The sequence below is a fragment of the Podarcis liolepis genome, assembly GCF_965112155.1.
Source record: "Podarcis liolepis genome assembly, chromosome: 11".
NCBI classification, from domain to species: Eukaryota; Metazoa; Chordata; class Lepidosauria; order Squamata; family Lacertidae; genus Podarcis; species Podarcis liolepis.
In genome coordinates, this window is record NC_139565.1 from 31,014,595 (window position 1) to 31,035,083 (window position 20,489).

The window sequence follows — 20,489 nt, forward strand, 5'->3', positions numbered from 1 at the left end:
TTGCTATTGACAATTCCACTTTTTTTCATGGTCATGTCCAAAAAGAGACTTGGCTGAAAGTTTCTCTAGCTGTCACTTTCTGGTTGATTTATGCTATGTTGTTTGCAATTCAAGGATGTTTACGTTGTTCTGGTTGTATTCTGAAAGCTACCTTGAGTTCACTTGGTAAAAAAAACGCAGGTTCTAAATTCTTAAAATATCACAAAAATACTTTTTTTTTTTAAAAAAAAAAGGTTTCAAACGTGCCTTGTCAATAGGTGAGTAACATTAACAGCTGACATTTCTTAGCCACTAAGCTTTTCTGCCATCTACAGACATCACAAGTAAAATGAACTGTTCTGTTTAGAAAGATCATTTCAATTCCTCCATTGACAGGCAAATCAGCCAAGCTTTTCTCTTCATGCTTTTCTTTGGGGAAGGCAGGCAGATTATTAATTCCTACAAGTAAATCATAGTTACTAAATGAGTATTAATCAATGTATAAGCATATATTAACAACCTTAGAATGATCAATGTACACAGTGTCTGTTGTTAAGAGGAATCCCTGATCTGGACCTTGTGTGGAAATGAATTCAATCCACAAGTGTGGTGAGAGCCAGTGTGGTGTAGTGGTTAAGAGCGGTGGACTTGTAATCTGGTGAACTGGGTTCGATTCCCTGCTCACACTTCTCTGAAGTCTCTCAGCCTCACTCACCTCACAGAGTGTTTGTTATGGGGGAAGAAGGGAAAAAGAGATTGTTAGCTGCTTTGAGACTCCTTAGGGTAGTGATAAAGCGGGATATCAAATCCAAAATCCTCTTCTTCTACCATAAGAATGTGCTTCAAAGCTTTACTGCAGAACAGTCTTAAATACCAGTTACAATAAGATAAACGATATCAGTTTAGGGACTGTGAGCATCATCATGAGAGGTGTGTTTTTAGGACTAAGGTTTGAAACTGTGAAGCTCCCTGGTTATTTTTGCTATTGGATGCTGTATGTTGTTTAAGTAATCAATCACACACACACACACACACACACACAGTATCAAAATGTGGCTTTTTGTATGTTATTGTATTTGCTATAGTTTTGCTATGTCATTATGAAATTGTTACTATGCTACTGTTTTGCTATGTTATTATGAAATTGCTTTTGTCATGTTTGTTTGAAATGTAGCCCTGTTTTCTTTGTTGTAAACCTCTTTGAGCATGTTCTACGTTTTTTTGGTGCAAAAACGGCATATAAATAAAATGAATGAATAATATTTAAAATGTTTGCAAACAAACAAACAAAAAAAAACCCCAACACATTTTTGTATGAAGTAGGATCCAGGTTATAAAGATGACAAATTCCTGCTTTTTGCTCTTGCTTTTTAATGTTTTGGTAGACACGGTACTCCCCAGTCAGATGCACTAAAATCCTGGATAGCTGAATTGCTTTCTATGGGACAACAATCACTTCTCTGCAAGAGAAAATAAACAGAAAAGATTTAAAAACAAACCAATAAGATGTTGGAAGTGATGAGATGCAACTCAGATTACACTGAAGGCTGATGTGTCTACTGTACATACAAAAAATGAGAGAGGAACCTCCAGGTTTTGTAGACTGTCCTTCTTCCTGACCTAACCTTTTTCCTTGCCTCAGGTGTGCTACTCCAGCATGGATTCAGTATTCAGGTGTGAAGAAGGAGGAGCATCAACATAGTCTCAATACGCAGCCAGCTGTTTTGGGACTACAAGTCCCCATCATCCCTAGCTACCAGGACCAGTGGTCAAGGGATGATGGGAACTGTAGTCCCAAAGCAGCTGGAGGGCCCAGTTCGATCCTCACCCCCGAAAAATCATTCCAACCCACTCATTTATAGAGAATGGTTAGGACTAGATCCCAGAGTTCAACTAACAAGTTGTGACTCCTGCCCAGACTTTTGCCATGCGCGGTCCGGAGGCTCCCTGTCCTCCTTCCCTGCCTGGAAACGGGGAGGACCCTGCCTGCCTGCCGAAACGCTGCGCAATACGCAGCCACTAAAAAAAACCCTAAACTGCCCCCCTCCCTCAACGCGCCGCTCTTCCTGAAGCCGGAGCGGAGGAGAAGAAACCCTCTCCAAACACCCGAGCGCAACAACCTCCCCTCTCCGCCGTTGGAGCGAGCCGCCTTTGCGCCTGCGCACACTCCCCGCAGCTCCCTCCTTCGGGCCTTGGCGGCGGGCTCCCTGGAAGAAAAAAAAAGGGGGTGGCGCTAATTTGCGGACGTGGCGCCGGCGCCGCTCCGCTGCCTCGGCCGGGGCCTGGCCTGTCAGCGCGGAAATAAGGCGAAGCGGCTCCTCGGAGGCGGCCATTGCCCAGAGCGGGTCGGGAGGGACAGGTGCCGCCGCCAGTGTGAGGGGCGGCGACAAGTCTGTCACCGTCGAGCCGGCGGCTGAGGCGGGAGGCTGGCATGTCTCTTTCGCGGGCTGCCTCCCTCCACAAAGAGGAGCCCCTTCCTGAGGGAAGCAGGTAGGGTGGAAGGCGGGCCGCTGCGGGGCCCGGAGCCGCCGTCCCGGGGAAAGGGGCCCGCTCTGTCTGCTTCTCTTTTTGCCTCATGCCCCCTCGGTTAGGAGCGTTTGCTGCTCCGGGGGGGGGGGGTAGGCGGAAAGAGCCGCCGGTGGGGGTGGGCAGCGCAGTTGTGGCCCTCGGATGCTGCCGGGGGCCGGACTAGACGGGCCACACTGGCCTGGCCCAGCAGACCTCTCTGATGCCCTTCATCATGTGATGCTCTGGTCGGGGTGGGTAGGTGGGGGCTCCTTAGGCAGCCACGCTTCGCTCACTTCTGGGGGTCTTCTGGGGGGAAGGCGCTTTTGATGACAACACGTGTTGTTGTTATTTCACTTCGGAATGGGAGGCGAACTAGGCCTTCTGGGTTTTAAGGGTCCTGCTCATCTTGCCAAGGGGTGGTCCAAAGTCCTGCCCTCCTGAGTGCTCCGCTTCTAGGTTTTGTCAGCTTTCCTTTCTGGGCTCAGCTGCCTGGGTGTTTAGGAGGTGTAGCTTCCAGACCATCCTTCAGCAGGTGCCACTTTCCCTCCAACTTGTGACTTTACTGCCATAGTTACTGTTAAAAAGACACAGAAGGCTGTCAGAAGCAAACCTGGCTTATTCTTACAGGTCCAAGCCCCACTCCTCTGCCCAATAGGCAAGCTTGTATTGGGATCCCTATAAAGATAATGCCCAGGTAATGTTGATGGGGGTTGGTTAGGAGCTGAGAAGGTGTGTTTCTGTGGTGGGCAGGTGGTTCTTGTATACACTGTAAATCAGAAATAGGATTGCTTTCTACTGAAATACTTTGCTTCTCACATAGATTACTAGATAGTTTTCTTACTTCCAAATATGCAGGTTCAGTGATAGTCTTCATTCTCTGTTCTTCCCTCTCCATCCCTGCAAGCACTGTTGTCTCTCTAGTGTCCATTTCTATTTGTTTTGTTTTCAATTATTAACCTGGAGAATCTGTGCATGCCAAATGGTTTGGTGCTTTTTTTTAGGAATATGTGTGGGCTGGCAGCAGGGAGGTGAAATTGTTGCCCTATTGCTCATAGATGTTCTATATAAATTAGTACTTAAGCTGGGATGCTCTGTTTGACTAGTTGTCCTATTTTTCTTTTTCTTCTGTTAGACTCCTTTTGACAGAATGACAGCAAAAAAACAGAATTTCAGTTTCCAGCTCCCTGCTGTAGTGCAGCCTACAGTGGATAATCATTTGTATACATTTGGGAATGGTATCAGTTCTGACAGTGATGTGCTGGAAGATGAAACGGAGCTGTATGAATTGCGACCCAGGGGAAGGGAGAAAGTCCGAAGAAGTACATCAAGAGAAAGGATTGATGATATCGTATTTATAACCAAGGATATAAAGGAAGGAGACACACTAAATGCAATAGCTCTTCAGTATTGTTGTTCAGTAAGTCTGTATGCAACTTTTCCCAGTGGAATTTTGTTACATGTGAACACAGAAAGCTTTTAAAATTCTTATACAAAAATATTAACTTATTTGCAATAGAAAAAACTTAAACAAGATGCATTGTACAGCTTGATTTGATAGATTTGTACCACACTGAAGTGTGCTGTGAATCAACTACAAGAGTCTTGCATAGGTTTTGGAATTGTATTTAACTTTTACTCAGAGTACACCCATTAAAATGAATGGCCATTACTAGCTTAGGTATATTAATTTTAAACTAAGACTTAGTGGAATGTAACCCTTGATGGTTTTTGCCTCACTGAATAGGAGTATATTATGGTGCTGCCACCGAAGGTTCCCAAACTTTGTTGGTGATAGCAGGTTGAAAGTTTCTGCTCTTATGTGCAGTGAAGTGATAACTTGGTATCAGGATATCCATGCGTGGATGTGCATGCATGTTCAAATGAATCATCATTTGGATCTACAACAACCAAATGGTTGCAGACCTAAATAAACTGGTATGTGTGAGTCAGCACACAATAATTATGTTTCCAAAATGCTTTTTGGATAATGTTTAGTTCTCATGAATTCTAGTCCACTAGGCCCAAATTACATGTTAGAAGAGCCCCTCAGATTACAACTACATTCATTCTTTTAAGTGTAAAAACATATCTTCCAGTGGGGGTAAATGGGGAAAGAAAAGCAGCAAGTCCTACTGTTTTAAATGCAAGTTGTATATAAAATCTTGGGGGTAAGACAAGCAGTGGGTAGGAGCAGGGAAAGGTTTGAACACAGGTCCTTGCTTTGTCTGAACTCTGTTATCCCCAGTAAAGGCTTGGAGGCAATTCCCTTTGACCTTGCTGCCTGGTAAATGGATTTTAGGATTGCAGCCTTAAAGGCTATTGGGCTACAGTTAGCAGCTATTTACATACAGTGCATAGTTTGGAACTTGTCAGTTAAGATATTGCACAAATTAATGTCCAAATACTTTTTTAAAAGGCAGAACCCTCTGCCTTTCATATGTGTTTCATATGTAAGCAACCTAAGACACAAAGTTTCTTAAAATATTTTATTCCCTTATTTAATTTTTTTAAGAGAGGTGCATTCCTGAAAACCTCTCCCCTTTCTTAGACAAGGGTAAATTGCAAGAAGGGCAACACAATTGCCTGTTTTGGAAAATGTGGTCCCATATCTTTAATCAAGTGACTAACATTTGTTATAGTAGCTGAAATTTCTATAGTATCCCATCAGCTGCTACTTTTATGTTCCTAAGAAGTTCTAAACAACCCTTTATACCATATGGATATATGATTTTTAATTGAAATGCGTTTTCAAAAGACGGTTTGTAATATGTCATGGCAGATGGGGAGTACATATTGTTTAAAGAAAAGGATCTTGAATACAGCTAACTTAGGTTTTCCAGATCCCAGCATCTTGCCATTTGTGGGGAGTCAAAGCACTTTGTATGAGTGGTAATTGGTTTAGATGCATAGAATAGTAGAAACAGTGCTCTACAGCTAGTTATTTAATCAGTTTCATAGAACAAAAATGCTGATTGTAAAAAAAAAAAAGGATTCTGAAAATCAGAATAACTAAGAGAACTAAATTATTTTTTTCTTAGGCCCCAACAGCTGTAACAGGCTTTGGGTAAAGTGTTTATTAGGTGCACATGTGACACAAGGATCACCTTTAGGAACTTTTACTTTATATGTGTAGTGTTAGCGGGCCAATAACAAGTGTATTTAAATAAGACTGGGTGTATGTGGAACACCTGTGGCTTACACAATATCTGGTTTTGCCCTTGAAACATTGGATTACATGTTATGACTGCACATATAGAAAAGGAATAGTCCTCCCTATTAGGAGTTTCTTGAAGCACTGACTCACTCCATGACTTTCCCTGCCCTTCAGGAAGGAGAAAGAACACCAGAATAGCTCTTTGCCTGGAGAAAGGAGTCATGGTTGGCCCTAGGTAACCCAAACTCCTGCTGCTAACTGGGCTATCATTTTCTTTTTCAGTTGAGTAGTTGACTCTTTAATAACAAATTTCCTCTGCTTCTCTCCTGATTAAACAGTTTAAGCAGAAGAACCATAACAAACAGTACAACAATATAGTTGGAGGTAAGAAGCCCATTCTAAGTCATTTGATTCACAGGGGCTCATCTTACCATCCTGGGGAGATAGGAAAGGCAAGGTGAGCCAGTGCTTCCAGCGCCCCTCTTTCTTTCTTTTTCTGTTGGGATTAGATCCTTTAGACTCCCATAGCCTTTCCTACCCACAATCATAACTGGCTGTTTCAATTGCAATAACATGTAGCCAGGCTTTTTGTTCCAATTTATTTTTTAAAAGAAGTTCAACAGTTAGGACTTCGAAAATGAATGCTGATCACTCAAGAGCTGCCTTTTCAAAAATGCTAATTCTTTCCTTTGTTAACTGTTGTGTTTCAGGTAGCAGATATCAAAAGGGTGAACAATCTTATTACAGATCAGGACTTCTTTGCACTGCGAACTATTAAAATTCCAGTGAAGAAGTTCAGTGTATTGACTGAGACACACAGCTTTCCAAAAAGCAGGCAAGCTTCAAGATCTGCCTCTACTTTGTACTCTACAGAAACCCCAGATGCATCACAAGCTTCTGAGCCATTCTCCACAGAGACTGTTGGTAACTTTCTGAAAGAAGTAGACCGTGATATAGAACAAATAGTGAAGTGTAATGCTACAAAGAGAGAGAATCTTAATGAAGTTGTTTCTGCCTTATCAACCCAACAGTTAAACTTTGAACCGGACGGTAAATCCATAAAGCGGAAAGATCCTCATTATGGAGCAGACTGGGGAATAAGATGGTCAACAGCAGTAGTGATAATGGTAGTGGTGGTAATAATAACTCCTGTTTTTTATCTTTTATACTATGAAGTTTTAGCTAAAGTGGATGTCAGCCACCATTCTACTGCAGAATATACTTCAGTTACAGCACCATCTCAGCCCAAACCACTAGAAAATGGAATAAATCACCCTATTTCATGATAACTGAAATTTTTGCTTTACATGCTAAAGTCTTTGGCAATCATTCAATGTGTTCTGCAAAGAAAAAAGAACAACGGGTCCTGTGTGGAGTTGGAAAGTAGCTATCTTTGTGGTGGCATTTAATAAAAACTCTTGCAGAGGGTATGGAAGACATCACCTTTCAATGGAAAAGTTGTTGCCAAGTTCAGTGTGAGATTGTTGATTGAATACCAATTGTCTAGATCTGCCAAAATATGTGGATCTAAGCTGGCAAACTTCCACTAAGTGAAAGTACCTTTATTGCAGCCAGCAAACAATGAAATGGTTTTCTTTAGTCTGGAAGTAAGCTACCTTCCTGTATTATAAAAGATAAACCATTCTCTTATAGCATGGAATATAATACAAATCATGAAGGTAGGGGTTAAAAACAGTTTAGCTTATCAGATATGCAGAACAAGTACAATGCTCTGTTGTTGATCTAACATACACTACATAGACTATGATATTTACAGTACCTTTTCGTGAGAAAAGACCAATGAGCCATGAGACTAAACTGCATTTGGCATGCAAACATCTGTAACAGTGTACTGATACTGTTACTACTTTTAATAATAGTTTTTTTGGGGGGGCAAAAGCTGTTGAGCAAGGAAGGGTATTCTTAAACCATTGCCTACTTGTAATCTTTCTGCTCCCAAGCGACCCCCCTAAGTGCTGTTACTATTGAAGAGTTCCAAAGGTGCAAATGTATATGTAATTTGGTGCATTCTCCCCTACCCTTTAAATGGAAAGGCATTGGAGTCCCAGTGGACACTTTTTGCAGGGAACAGTTACCTGGTGTGAAAAGAGGTTTTAAGCCTTGCACCAGCTCTGGGACTGCTAGGGATGCTCTCTTTCCCCCTCACCTGCAAGGTGGCTCCAGGACTTTGACTATATGTGATGTTTGCATATATGACTAACCCTTGGAAGTGAACCCCTGTGTAAAATGAGGGATTACTCATACAAACATGTGACTCACATATCTAAACTGATTTTTATTGCAGTAAACAGGGCTGTATCCAGTGTTAATAATACTCCAAGTAAACCATTTGAAATTGATGGAAATTGCATTACATTAATTAAGGGGGACCTGCCCTGAGTAGAACGTCATTGAATAAAACCGTTACTTAATGCACTTGACTACATAGAGTCAGCTAACGGCCCCCTAAATTGTTTTCCTCTAGCAAAAAGGAAATATTTATGTTCTTATGCAGAAGCATACTTAACCATGAAACCATGATGCCTTCTCATGTCATATTAACCTGCAAAGTTGGAGTTTTGCTAATAATAATACTAAAAGGCAGAGAAGCAAGCTAACACAAGTTGTTGAGAAAAATAGAAGCCAGGTTTTTTCTTAAGCAGTTCTTGGTTATTTTGAAGAAATATATTCTAGTATTCTAGTTTAAAAGTTCCACAGAGAACTCATGCAGTAGAAAAAATGGCTGGGACTACAGTAATTGAAAATTAGTGAAACACACATTCCCATAATCCTAATTTAATATGCCCCTTATTTATACATAAATGTTTCCCTCTTTTTTTAAAAACAGTAAGACGTATGCTGCCAGCCTGTGCAATACATAAGCTTGCTTCCGCATATTTTTAGATGTGTCTTCTAGAACAGGATTTTGGCTGCAATCTGAAGCTTCCCACATTTTCCTGGCAGGAAGCACCACAGAATTCATTAGGACTTACTTCTGAGTAGACATGGTTCAGATTGTCATGTTAGTGTATTTACATGACATGTAATGCTAAAGTGTACATCATGTATATGGGGTAGAACTTCGTAGTCTCAGTCTCCAACTCCAGCCCGAACAGAAGGCCAGTCCACTTGTGCATGGACATATGCAGCAGGAATTCCAACAGGCAGGACCAATATCTAAAGAAAGTATGATTCAGGCAGTATCTAAATCTCAGCAAGTTTTTTGTGTATGAGAAAGCTTTTTGGACTTGATGTTAAGGAGGGCTGGGCAATATCTGGTTTTCAACATTACAATATATCACCAGCTAAACATCGCAATATAACAATATATCACAGTGTCTGAAAAAAGGATGGAGCTGTGCAGAGGTATTGGCTGGCTTCATGGTTTTTCCCACGTAATTTTTGCATAGCACACACATATACATCATGATTCAAAATATATTGCCAGGTCAAAAACTATGAAACAGATATCATGATATGGACTTCCAGCTGGTTTTGGATGATATATCAATATATCGCCCAGCCCTAATGTTAACTATTCATTCCTTTAGATTTTCTAGGGTGTATCCATATATTAGGACAGACCATAAGAAAACTATTTGGAGTTAATTATGTTGGCTTCGTGTATAATTGCTTTCATAGAATTAAGTTTTAGTGCTGTGCCCTTGGCTTTTCTGGGTGGCCACTCTAAGATATAACCCTTGGAACAGTGTTTCTGTGTGTTCTGGAAACTGGTAGTGAACAGTGTCCTCTTAACATTACTCATGGTCCTATATATAAAGATCCTTCTGAAAAAATACCTGTCTTGAGTTTAGCTGCAGGGAAATGTTTGTTGCATCAAGTGAGTTTGTGTGCTTTTTGATGTTGGACAAGGAAAATTTTATGTTGGCTGCAGGGAAATTAAGAGCCAAATCTGTGGTTGAACTCTGAATGTCTTTTTTTTTCTTTGTTATGGTTTATAGCCGAACAAGTAAAGGTGTTGCTTGACAATATATAGTTGTAGTAAAATATTCACATGTGTGAAATGATGGCAGCAGAAATCTTTATTATATAGGCTCTTTATTTTTCAATAAAAGCCACAGAAGCAAGCTATTTACAACTTATTTTTAAAGTTTGGTTGTAATGTGGTAAATAGCCCTTATTTTTAAAACTGTGCTATGGAGTTCCAAAAACGGAGTATGTTATTTGTAGGGAAGATACAAGGTTTAAAATTTGAACAAAATCTCTGAGGCATAGGCACGTTCATCAGTTGCAGGGAAAATATCACTGGCCCAGCTCACATGCCATGCTAAAACATTCTCTTAGTGTTATGCTCAAGTGGGGATCATAGTTTGTTTCACACCAAACAAACCACAATTGGTAAGCCAAGAACAAATTGTAGTTTGTCTGAAGTGAAACCAACCACTATCCTTGCTTTGGATGTAAGGCCAAGGATCAGAGTTTGTTTTTTGGAGCAGCCAAGATTGGTGTGTTCACAGTCAACCATTAATTGTGGATTATGATGATGTGTGAATGATTCCAAAGTCCTATGGGATTCTAAATGCTTAAAAAATTATTATAGCGGAAGCTTTTGTGGACCACACAGTTAATGTTATCAGATTCATGAAGCATTATTCTGAATTACTAGTATTCATCCCTGGATGTGGTTGCTCTGTTTTATTGTGACTCGCTTATGGAACAACACCAATGCAGTTGCTTTCTGCATGTGTTACTCCATTTTTTCTTTTAATGAATTTATAAGAACAGGGGTGCTTAGCCATCTGGTTTTGTGTTTTAAAGCTCCCTTACCATCCTTAATCATGCGTGAAAATATCTGAGATGTACTTCATGAAATTCCTCAGTTCCCCATGGGAAAGCTGTGAATTTCATTGTCTTTAAAAGAAATGGAGAAAAAAGTATCACTATCACTATGCAGCCCAGCACTGTATATTACCCATTGGATGTGTGGCTGGGTTTGGACTGCTTTGATGTGGTGTTGGGTGTAGCATCTCTTGAGCTTATCATCCTCCTGGATTAGAATGGGGAAACAATGGAATGTGCTTTCAATAGGGTATTTATTAGAATAGGGTCATCCCCATTCATATTCTGCTGCAAGTAGTCACACAAATACGATTTTTTCTATATGACTATGGCAGTTGATGTGGGCAGCAAAAAGAGACAAGAGCAGTATAGCAGGATCCATACAACTGGATAGACTGCTTCACCTAGTGAAGAACTATATCTTAGGTGACCTAGGCGACTGTTGTACAGGCCTTTAAAAAAAGACTCTAAGCCACTAGCTCAACTTTTTCTGACCCAGGATCCACCTTTAACCCAAGCATAAATTTAGGGGCTAATAAAAAACCATATATTTGTATGGTGGTGGTAGTGGTACTCTTGCAACCCATCTTAGATCAGGCTGTAACCTATAGCGGTTCCTGACGCACCCACTGAAGATCAGTGCTCTAAGCAATCAGTTTCGCATGTGAATTCAAATGAAATGACCTGAGGGAATGGAAAACTGCAGGAAAAGAAAGTTCCAGATATGCCACCTCTGAATTTTTTTTGGGGGGTGGGGTAAAGTGGAATACCAAACACAGCCAAGTGTAGAAGAGTTCTAAACATAAAAGGGGAATTTATAGACCTAACTAGATAGATTTATTAAAATTCTCTGTCACTTTTTAGATAAAACTTGCAAGGCAGCATGCAGTAAAATTTCTAAACGACCTACACTTGAACTGTCTACACATCACAAAGACTGGTTGGTGTACCACAGCTAAATCATTTTTGTGGTGATAATTTGAACTGAGGCATCTGAAAAAGTATTGTCAAATAGTGAAAATAATAATCAGCATAGTATTATGTACCAAAAATACTACCTTGGACTTTGCTATAGCTCAAGGATCTGTGCCTTATTTCTGCAATTTAACTATGCTAAACCTGTTTCTTTTGTGAAAAAGTGAATAGTGCAGTCATGAAATCGAAGGTCTGTTGAAATATCACAATGAGGACCTGCTTGTTTTATTAAAGACACTGATTTATTTTCTGTGTATGGGACTTGCAGTAGCTTTAAGGAAAAAAGTATGTTAAAGCACTTCATATGTTCTGTTGGTGTATGTATTTCTCTTTTCAAAAACAATGTGGCAGAAATGAGTACTTTGTAATCATGTGTGGTGAATCTATGGTTTGGCAAGGATAGAAAAAGATAACCTAATGTTCCAGAAAATGGATTATTGGATTATTATTTTGCTGTGCATTCTAGTGGTTCCTATTGACAAATCTAGCTCAATACTAAAGTTGTCCAAGCCTCCTTTATTTCAGGGGGAACTTCTGCCTACATACTTAGGGTTACAGTAGTAAATTTTAAGAATTCTGCAAAAAAAAAGAGAAAAATATTTAGAATATGGTCACCAGATTTCTAAATACAATCCATGGTTGAACAGGGAAATTGGCTCTTAATCTGTGTATTGTATTATGAAACCACATGAAATGTTTTTACCCCTGGATTGGTTATTCAAAGGAACACTGCCACAAATGTTCTTTACATAATTAAGCCGTTTATAAAAGTTTTGGAATTTATAAGATGGCAAGAATATATTTTCTTTTTGAATTCTTAATTCCAGAAAAATAAAAATAAAGAAATATATTTTTAATCCTGTTTAGTGATCAATTGATGTACCCTATGGATATTCCACACTAATCCAAAAAGCCGCTTTAGCTACAGCAAAGGATTTTGGCATGCCCATTTCTGTGTTCTACTGTGAAAAGCAGACTCCAACACATCAGAGGTGTCAAGAGGGGATTCTTCTGCAACATGTTTCTTGTGCAGCAGATCTCCTAGTCCAAATTGTATTTCATTATTGATTTAAGGTGTTTATATATACAGTACTGCTTTTCAGGCACACCCAATCAAGCAGTTTACATAAGATTACAACACTAAGCATTGATTTTTTTAAAAAAGCTACAATGGAAAAGACAACAACAACAACAACAACAACAACAACAACAACAACAACAACAACAACTGTATTTTGGAGAAGTCCCTGGGGTGACATTTGGAAAAGGGAGAGGCCACTACTGGAAACTGGATGCTAGGATATATGGAATTAATTGTTCTTCTTTAAAAAAAACACCCTTTTAAGCAGGGATATAAGAAGTACTATTACTATTATTTTACTTACTACCATAATGTTTCTTGGAAGCACTGCATGACTGTCATTGTTGGTGAACTTTTATCAGACAGCAATAAATCAGTTCTTGCCATTTGAGTTTTGGTTGTCCTGTAACTGAACTGGAAGTTCAGTAAGCATTTTTATATTATTATTCAGGTGGCCTTACCAAGTACTGTTTATCCAAAGCTCTTGTGATGATGCAAGGGGGCAACCCTTTATTAGAAAGCAAGCTAACCTGCAACTGTATTTTATCACACACTACTACACCAGATCCTGTTTTCAGTAAACAGTTTTTATTATTTAAAGGCTAGATTTTTAAACTTCAGTGCACACATTTCTCTTCCTTCCCCACAACATAGTTTCATAAGCAATGCAAAGTGATATGGTACTCTGCACAGGCTAGCTCAGTGTTATGTTGTCAGGCACATAACATTTCTGCAAATTAGTTCAGGATAACAAAGCATGGTCTATATAGGACACATCTGAGTCCTTTAGCATGCCGCCAACACAATCTACCATTCCATCAATTGGAAGTGAATATACAGCCTGCTTCAAATATTGAGTCAACATACTCCCATACTGCAGCAAAATGAGAGTTAATCATCATTGTTAATCCTCTGAAATTATATTATTTCATAACTAGAGGTAACTCAAGAGCGTGTTCAGACTTTCCAACTGTATTTCCCAGCTACTCAAAACAATTTCAGTAAGTTGCTTCATCCATGTCATCATCACTGCCTGCTCCAAAGTCATCTCCATCTTCAAAATAGGAAGCAATATAGTCGTTCTCCTAGAGGAAATCATATTAGATACTGTAAATTGCTACGTGCAAGAAGTACAGTCACAGATACTTCCTTGTGTTTATATCAAACCTTATGTAACTGGTGGAAATCAATGTTACACATGCAGCAAATAAATATAGATCCCAGTGAAACGTGCTGGTAGTTGAAGGCAAGGTAATTATAAATATAAATGCTTGTGTTAACAACATACCTAATTTAAATGTTTTTCAGTCACTTTTGACACCCATGCCCTCCATTCCTAAATGAATTTTCCTTGGTAGCCAATTGATTTCAATGTAATGTACTTTCAATTAAGTGTGGTTAAGACTATGGCCATAAAGCATTTTCAGAAGTGACACAAAAAGCAATCCCCCCCCCAATCCTTCTGTTGACAATACAATATACAGTAGAAAGTGGAAGAAAGCTGCTTTATAAAGTAAACAACATACAGATTGATTTGGTTCTTTCATTTGGTTCTGCAATGAAAATACATATTATTGTTAACTGTAACATAAAGTGCGAGGAATGGAAACATCTTATGGAAACACCATACTACTTACGATGGGGAATCTGCAGCCCTTCAGATGTTACTGTACTCCAATACCCATCAGCCCCAAGCAGCATGGACAATGGCCAAGAAATGATGGGAGCTGTGGTTCAGCAGCGTTCAAAGAGCCACAGGTAAACCAAGTTTATTGTACTTGCCCCAATCATGTATGTCAAGAAAATTATTGCCACCATCTTGCTCTCTACATAATTTTATTTGTTAAGAAAACCAATACCTCTTCGTGCTCTTCTTCCTCATACTCCTCTGGTTCTCCCTCCTCCTCCTCTTCCTCTTTATCTTTTTCCTCCTCATCTGACTTTTCTTCGTCTCCTTTCTTTTCTAGCTCCTGGGAAAGGTTAGCAAAATGTCTGTGACATCATCTGAACTTCCAGCTAATTTTTATTATTATTATTCTTGCTGGTCAAGTAACGAACGGATAGGTGAACTAAGCAAAGAACTCAAGGAGTTCAAAAGGATTTTAGAAATAGCATGATTATGACATAATTCTTGGACATAACTGTAATTTAATTTCATCTCATCACATGCTACTTATTTTCCAAATGGGGAGTGAATAATCCTTAACAGATTTCTGGTATCCCTTTCCAAAGTCCCTTACTCAAGGATCAGAAAAAAAATATGAATTACGAGGAAGTGGATCCAGTGGAAAATCCAGAAACCTTACAATTTAGATAAGAGAAAGTGGCTTAGTCAAACGTAGGGTAGACCCACAGGAATCAATAGTGCTTAAAATACTGTAGCCATGATTTCAATTGGCTGGCTTCAACACAATGGTTTGTGTTCAAATCTTTTAAAAAAATATTTTTAAATATTTGAACATGCCAGTTGGTTGTTGTTTTTTATTTGCCATCCTGACACATAGCATAAAATTGCTCAAGGCAACCATCAGTTAAGGCAAACAAGAACTCCTTGCAGTTATGTAAAGGTGCCCTAAATTATGCATAAGTTTGTCATTCCCCCCAGCCCAATGAGTTTTATAGAGCCTAATCTACTTTTTACATCACTGTTCACAGTGGAGACATACTAGCAATAGTGACTACTGCTGAATAATAAAACCTAAGAAGGTAAAGCAGAGTAAACTCTACCTCTATCTTTTTCAAAACATCCACATTAGTTTTTGGTGTTGCAGTTTTTGCTTTCTTCGGTTTTCCACCTGCTGAAGAAAAATCCTCTTACCTTAATACTCTTCAAACGCAGTTATAACAAACTTTACTCATTATGGAAGTGAAGAAGCTCCCTGTTTGCAAAGAATGAATCAGGAAGAATTTACTATACCAAGAACCAAGTTCTCCTGTGGAAATCCCAGGAGTAACTTCATTTGTGTTAGAATTGGGAAGGAGGTGTTAATGACACACACACACACACACACACACAGAGAGAGAGAGAGAGAGAGAGAGCGCGAGAGAGAAAATAACAGTGTAACTTACCTGGCAGTGGCAACTTTTGTCAAATGCTTGTAAATTTCAGGATTACCAGATCAATCCTTTGCAAAACCAAATGCCTAAGTTATTTTAAGGTTTCGGTTGTGTGTGTTTTAAAGTATTCTCTTCTCTTTTCTATGATCCAACAACCAATCACCCCTTTCTCATTACAATTATAGCACAAAATAAGGCATACTGAACAATATTGTTGGTCAACAGCCCAAGAAAATATTTTTACTCCTAAGAGGCATGTTACTTAATATTACTTAATATGCATGTTACCTTTTTCAGTCTTCTTCTTTGGTTTCAGCTCTCTTGGGAGTCTTCTCCAGTCTTCACAAAAGATACATTCAAGTTTTAGTTATTTTTAATAGTTTATGCTCCTTCACGTTAAAGGTATTTCTATGACCAAAGACATTTTATTCAGAACAGTAGCAAGACTTTCCCATCCTGGCGCTTGCCAGTGGAGATCATGGGACTGTAGTCCAGCAATTCAGGGGCGTAGCGTGGAGGGAATGGCCCCGGGCACATTTTTCTGGGGACTCCTGCTCATGCCAGCCCTGTGCCACTTTGCGAGGCTGGGATCTGATTTGAATGATTTGCTGGGTGAATCATTTCAGATCAGATCCCAGCATCGTAAAGCAGTTCGAGGGTGGCAGGGTGGTGTGAGACAAACATAACAGCCATGCACTCCCAGCCTTGCAAAGTGAGGCCCAAGATGGCCACTGGTGTCCCAGTTCCAGCTATCAAGCTTCTGTTTGAATGAGGATAGTATCATTACTTGAGAATTGGCAATGCTGAGAAAAGGGAATGGCAGAAGTTTGATATGTGGGCTATTTACTGAGAAATATGGCCCTCAGTATTTTGTACACAGCTCAAGATGCACATTTTGACTGAGAAGACCCGAAATGACTCAGGGGAGTCAACATATACTAGACCAGGGAGGAGGAAACTTGTGCCTCTCTGACTGGTGCTTAACAAAAACTTCCTTTATCCATGACCACTGCTCATGATGATTGAGTCCCACAAGTTCACTAGCCCTGTTCTAGACAAACTTGGCCTCACCACAATTATAGGCCCTCCATCTTTCAAATAAGTGTGACAAAGGAATGTACTGTACTCCTGAGGGACCACTGGGAAGCAGTCCTTTCTCTGGAAAGATGTGAAAATATGGGAATGAGTCTATCAGCTCTGAATGAGTGTTTGTGGTTGGTTGAAGTGGAAAAGAATTCTAGGTGTAAATGCACTTTTTTTAAAAAATACCACTCAGCTCTGGGTGAGAGGTATTTATTTAGGTTTACTTTTTTTACTAGCTGAGTAGCACAGAGGAACCTAAAACAAACAATGAACCAACCATGAAATGAGTTCTACATCTAAATACTGGAAAACAATGGAAAATTCTATGCCAAAATTAACTGGAATTTATGTTTCCTTACCTGGGGTCCATTCTAGGTCCTTTTCATTCATCTGCAAGTATTTTTTGCTGTATCTTTCAACAGGTACAAAACCTGAAGACAAAAACCTAGAGTTGTGAAATATACATACTATAAATTCAGACAAAGCCAATGCAGAACCACAATCTTTATTTAGTTAAAATGCACAAAGGACTATTTTCAGGAAAAAAATTCCTCTTCTGCTTTGCTCACGATAACATATTTGTGCATTTATTTTGTAAGAAAAACCTTGGGGGTTTTATGGGGATAACCACCTTCGTTTGAAGGATTTGGATCACATCACAAACAGAACTAGAAGATGGGTTAGAACATGTCCAGATTGGAGGCGTACAGATTCAATGGCACCTTAATACTGTTCTTCAAGAAATTACTGATTACACCCTTGGTTACACAGGATTAATTCTATTACAGCAAAATTTGCATGTGCAATACTTTCCAGAATAAAACGATATGGCAAACTAACCTTCACTTTCATTCTTTTTGGTCATAAAATAAGGTGTCCGTTTCATTGCCCCTCTGAGCTCTTGTTTTAAAGCCAAAAGGTAATCCTCATCCTCTCCCGTTTTCAGTGGTGTTGGTTTGTAATCTGTTGTCTGTGAAAATCACACATATTGGGTTGTATTTAATGGTAGCTTTGTACTAGTGGAAAGCACTTTTGCTTGTGTAAGGTGAGACACACACTTCCTCATCCAGTCCCTGCTACAGTCTACAGCCATTGCACCACATCCTGTCTTGTTCCAGAGGGGCTCCCAACTGTGAGAAAGCAACTTTTTTGGGGGGAAGGGGAGTGGTAGGGGGCTGCAATGCATCAGAAAGATTGGCAAGAATCAGTTGCCCCTCCTTGTGCAAGTGTAAGTGCCTTCCAACGTCATTAATCCAATTGCAAAATAGAGTTTTATACTGTTCTCTCTCTCTCTCTCTCTCAGAAGAACTCACACAACCTTTTTTTATTTCATAGGAATCTTCATAAAATGCTTCTCTAGCAATGACAGGAGTACTGGAGGGTACAGCACACAAAGTGCTGTGACATCTTTAATTACTGTCAAAGAACAGCAGCTAAAAACCCTGGGCACTTTTTATACCAGTAGCCCAAGTGCACGCTGGTTTGGTAATCTAAGAGAAATAATTCAGCCAACACACACACACAAATACGCCAGCACCTGGAGAGCCACTACCAGTCAATGTGGACTGAACCAGATGGACTAATGGCCTGACTCACTATAAAACAGCTTCCTGTGTTCTTGTCTAGCATCACCTTCACTAAGTTTAAGCCTAAAGGCCTGGCCTATTGTTTTCCAATATTAGTCTACCAGCAGTAGGATTAACTACGGACTTGGCATTTTCTTGCTCTTTTTATGTGGCATGCAAGTGCAACACTTCACCCCCAACGGCAACTTGTGGTTTGAAATTCTGGCTGCTTGCTAGATACTTACAGGATATAGCGGAGAAGGCCCAAATACTGCTTCAGGTAGCGCTTCACCTTTAACAAAGCCAATTGCTGCAATGTCAAAGGTCAAGGCAGCACGCCCTCTTCCTCGGCCTGACCTGGCCATATCAAATTCCTGAAAAGAACACCTTGCATTTAATATTTATTCTTGTTCTGCAGAGTATACACCGAAAATATGAATTGTCTTTTTAAAAACAAATAGCCACCACAAGAAGTAACTTGAAGAAACACACAATCCACTTTTGCTACTAATTATCATGCCAGTCGTATTAATAAAAAAGCACAAGCCAAGTGCAGAACCTGCAGTCGGTGGCGTTAATTAGGCCTCGCTGTAGAGCTGGCAGGGCCATTTGGCAAAGCCACACCCAACTGCCATATGACATCAGCAGAGCTGTCTTAAGCATATGCGGTGCCGAGGTGCAAAGATTTGCCAGGCGCCCCCCAGGTTGCCTAGTCCCAGGTGTGTAGGAAGGCGGAGCCAGCCAGCCACTTCAGCGTCTCACTGGCTCGGTCGGCCCCAAACTCGTGGTGCAGAGCTACCCGCAGCAATAGAGCCCGCCGCGGCGCTCCAACCAATGGGCGGGCTTTCCCCCAGAGTCCACTCTCAGGCCCTGGACTTTCGGCCTAGCGCCCCTGAAAGCCCGGCGCCCGGGTGCTCCGCACCCCTAGCGCCTATGGGTAAGACGGCCCTGGACATCAGGTAAAGGACACGCAACAATGTGGCCCAGCCAAAAGAAGGTTTGCTGGCACTGCTTATCAGCTAGAACCCTTGGTACCCCAAGGAATCTTGGCAGGAACAGCAGTTTTCTTCCCCCGCCCAGTCACTTTCAGGAATGCAGCCCCTTCCCCCAGTGAAAGCCAATGCCTCCCATTTCCATTGATGCACATGGAGCAGAAGCATCCAGGAAAATGGCTAATGGGGAAGCACGAAAGCAGGTTTCCTGCAAATGACCCTCAAGGCAATAGGGTCCTTGCTGGGAAATGGGGCAGAGTTTTACCCCTCACCAGCACTTTTGAGGAGTGCAACTTTTTTCCAGGGTTGTGGCTGGTCTTCCTGCTGTGTGCAAAAAGACAGATAAAGAGGCAACGATTGGACAGTGTCATGTGCATGCCCAGTAAGAAGCGAGTGAATGAAGCAGGGCTAAATGCCTAATGGGGAAGCACTCCATGCCCCATTGAGCCAAATTGATTTTGCTTTAAATAAACATGCATGGAATCAAGGTATCTATACACATGTACTCAGAAATAAAAATCCCACTATCCAGCAGGGCTTCATATCTCCAGATGAGGTGTCACAGATAAAAAAGGAGACTCTTGATGCTCCTTTCACCCTCTCCACCTTATACACCGATGAAACCTTACCTCTGCCTGTTGTATACTAAACTGATCACAAAGCCATCCTTACGAATGCTTCATCTCACAATGCACCTAGTCATGGAATATCTGCAATTCAGTACAGCAACATTTGCTGTTGGTGGTGGGGTAGAGAAACCACAGACTGGCTTTACAGGACTAGTCACTGGAGCAGCCTTCCTCAACCATAGGTTCTCCATAGGTTTCGGACTACAACTCGCCTCAATCCCAGCTAGGGCCAAGATGCAGTTGCCCCTTTCCCTTCCTTCTACAATCATAGAGTTGGAAAGGTTTCCTCAGAGTCATCTAGTCCAACCCCCAGAAGGCAGGAATCTCTTGCCCAGCAGCTGGAACCCAAGACCCTGAGATTATGAGTCTCACGCTCAACCGATTGAGCTACCTCACGAAACATTTTTTTTTTTATCATAAGGGTGTCAGTGCATTAGGAGGAACAGATAAAAGAAAAATTAATAGGGACAGCTGGAGCATATGGGATTGGGACTCACTTCCCCAGGGTGCGCGCTTGGAACTGCACGAGATAGCCCCAAACGAAGCTGCCGCGAGCAAACGACCCTCCTTCGACTCTCACGAAATATTTAAAAGGGGGAAGCATCGGGAGAGCCGTGCCTCTTATTCAGCAGCACGTCAAGCACCATCATCGCACTGCATCTTCAA

At 40.7% G+C, this 20,489-nt stretch overlaps 2 protein-coding genes across 4 annotated transcripts; one reads left to right on the forward strand and one right to left on the reverse strand.

Moving 5' to 3' along the window:
- The first annotated feature begins 2,115 nt into the window (after nt 1–2,115).
- LYSMD3 (LysM domain containing 3) lies at nt 2,116–12,273 on the forward strand. Its single transcript, XM_083465535.1, has 3 exons — nt 2,116–2,469; nt 3,620–3,904; nt 6,352–12,273. The coding sequence occupies exons 2-3, from the start codon at nt 3,635–3,637 to the stop codon at nt 6,925–6,927; spliced, it is 846 nt and encodes a 281-aa protein (XP_083321661.1). The 5' UTR covers nt 2,116–2,469; nt 3,620–3,634; the 3' UTR covers nt 6,928–12,273.
- On the reverse strand, nt 10,978–20,457 carry POLR3G (RNA polymerase III subunit G). 3 transcript variants are annotated; one of them, XM_083465554.1, is made up of 8 exons: nt 20,321–20,457; nt 18,448–18,576; nt 17,478–17,607; nt 16,997–17,068; nt 15,843–15,893; nt 15,225–15,295; nt 14,357–14,467; nt 10,978–13,582 (listed from the first exon to the last, which is right to left on the reverse strand). In XM_083465554.1, the coding sequence occupies exons 2-8, from the start codon at nt 18,565–18,567 to the stop codon at nt 13,496–13,498; spliced, it is 642 nt and encodes a 213-aa protein (XP_083321680.1). In that variant the 5' UTR covers nt 18,568–18,576; nt 20,321–20,457; the 3' UTR covers nt 10,978–13,495. The 3 variants fall into 3 exon arrangements, with proteins under 3 accessions (XP_083321680.1, XP_083321679.1, XP_083321678.1); XM_083465553.1 differs by having other exon boundaries at nt 15,225–15,292; nt 20,404–20,442; XM_083465552.1 differs by having other exon boundaries at nt 20,404–20,442.
- Nucleotides 20,458–20,489: the final 32 nt, after the last annotated feature.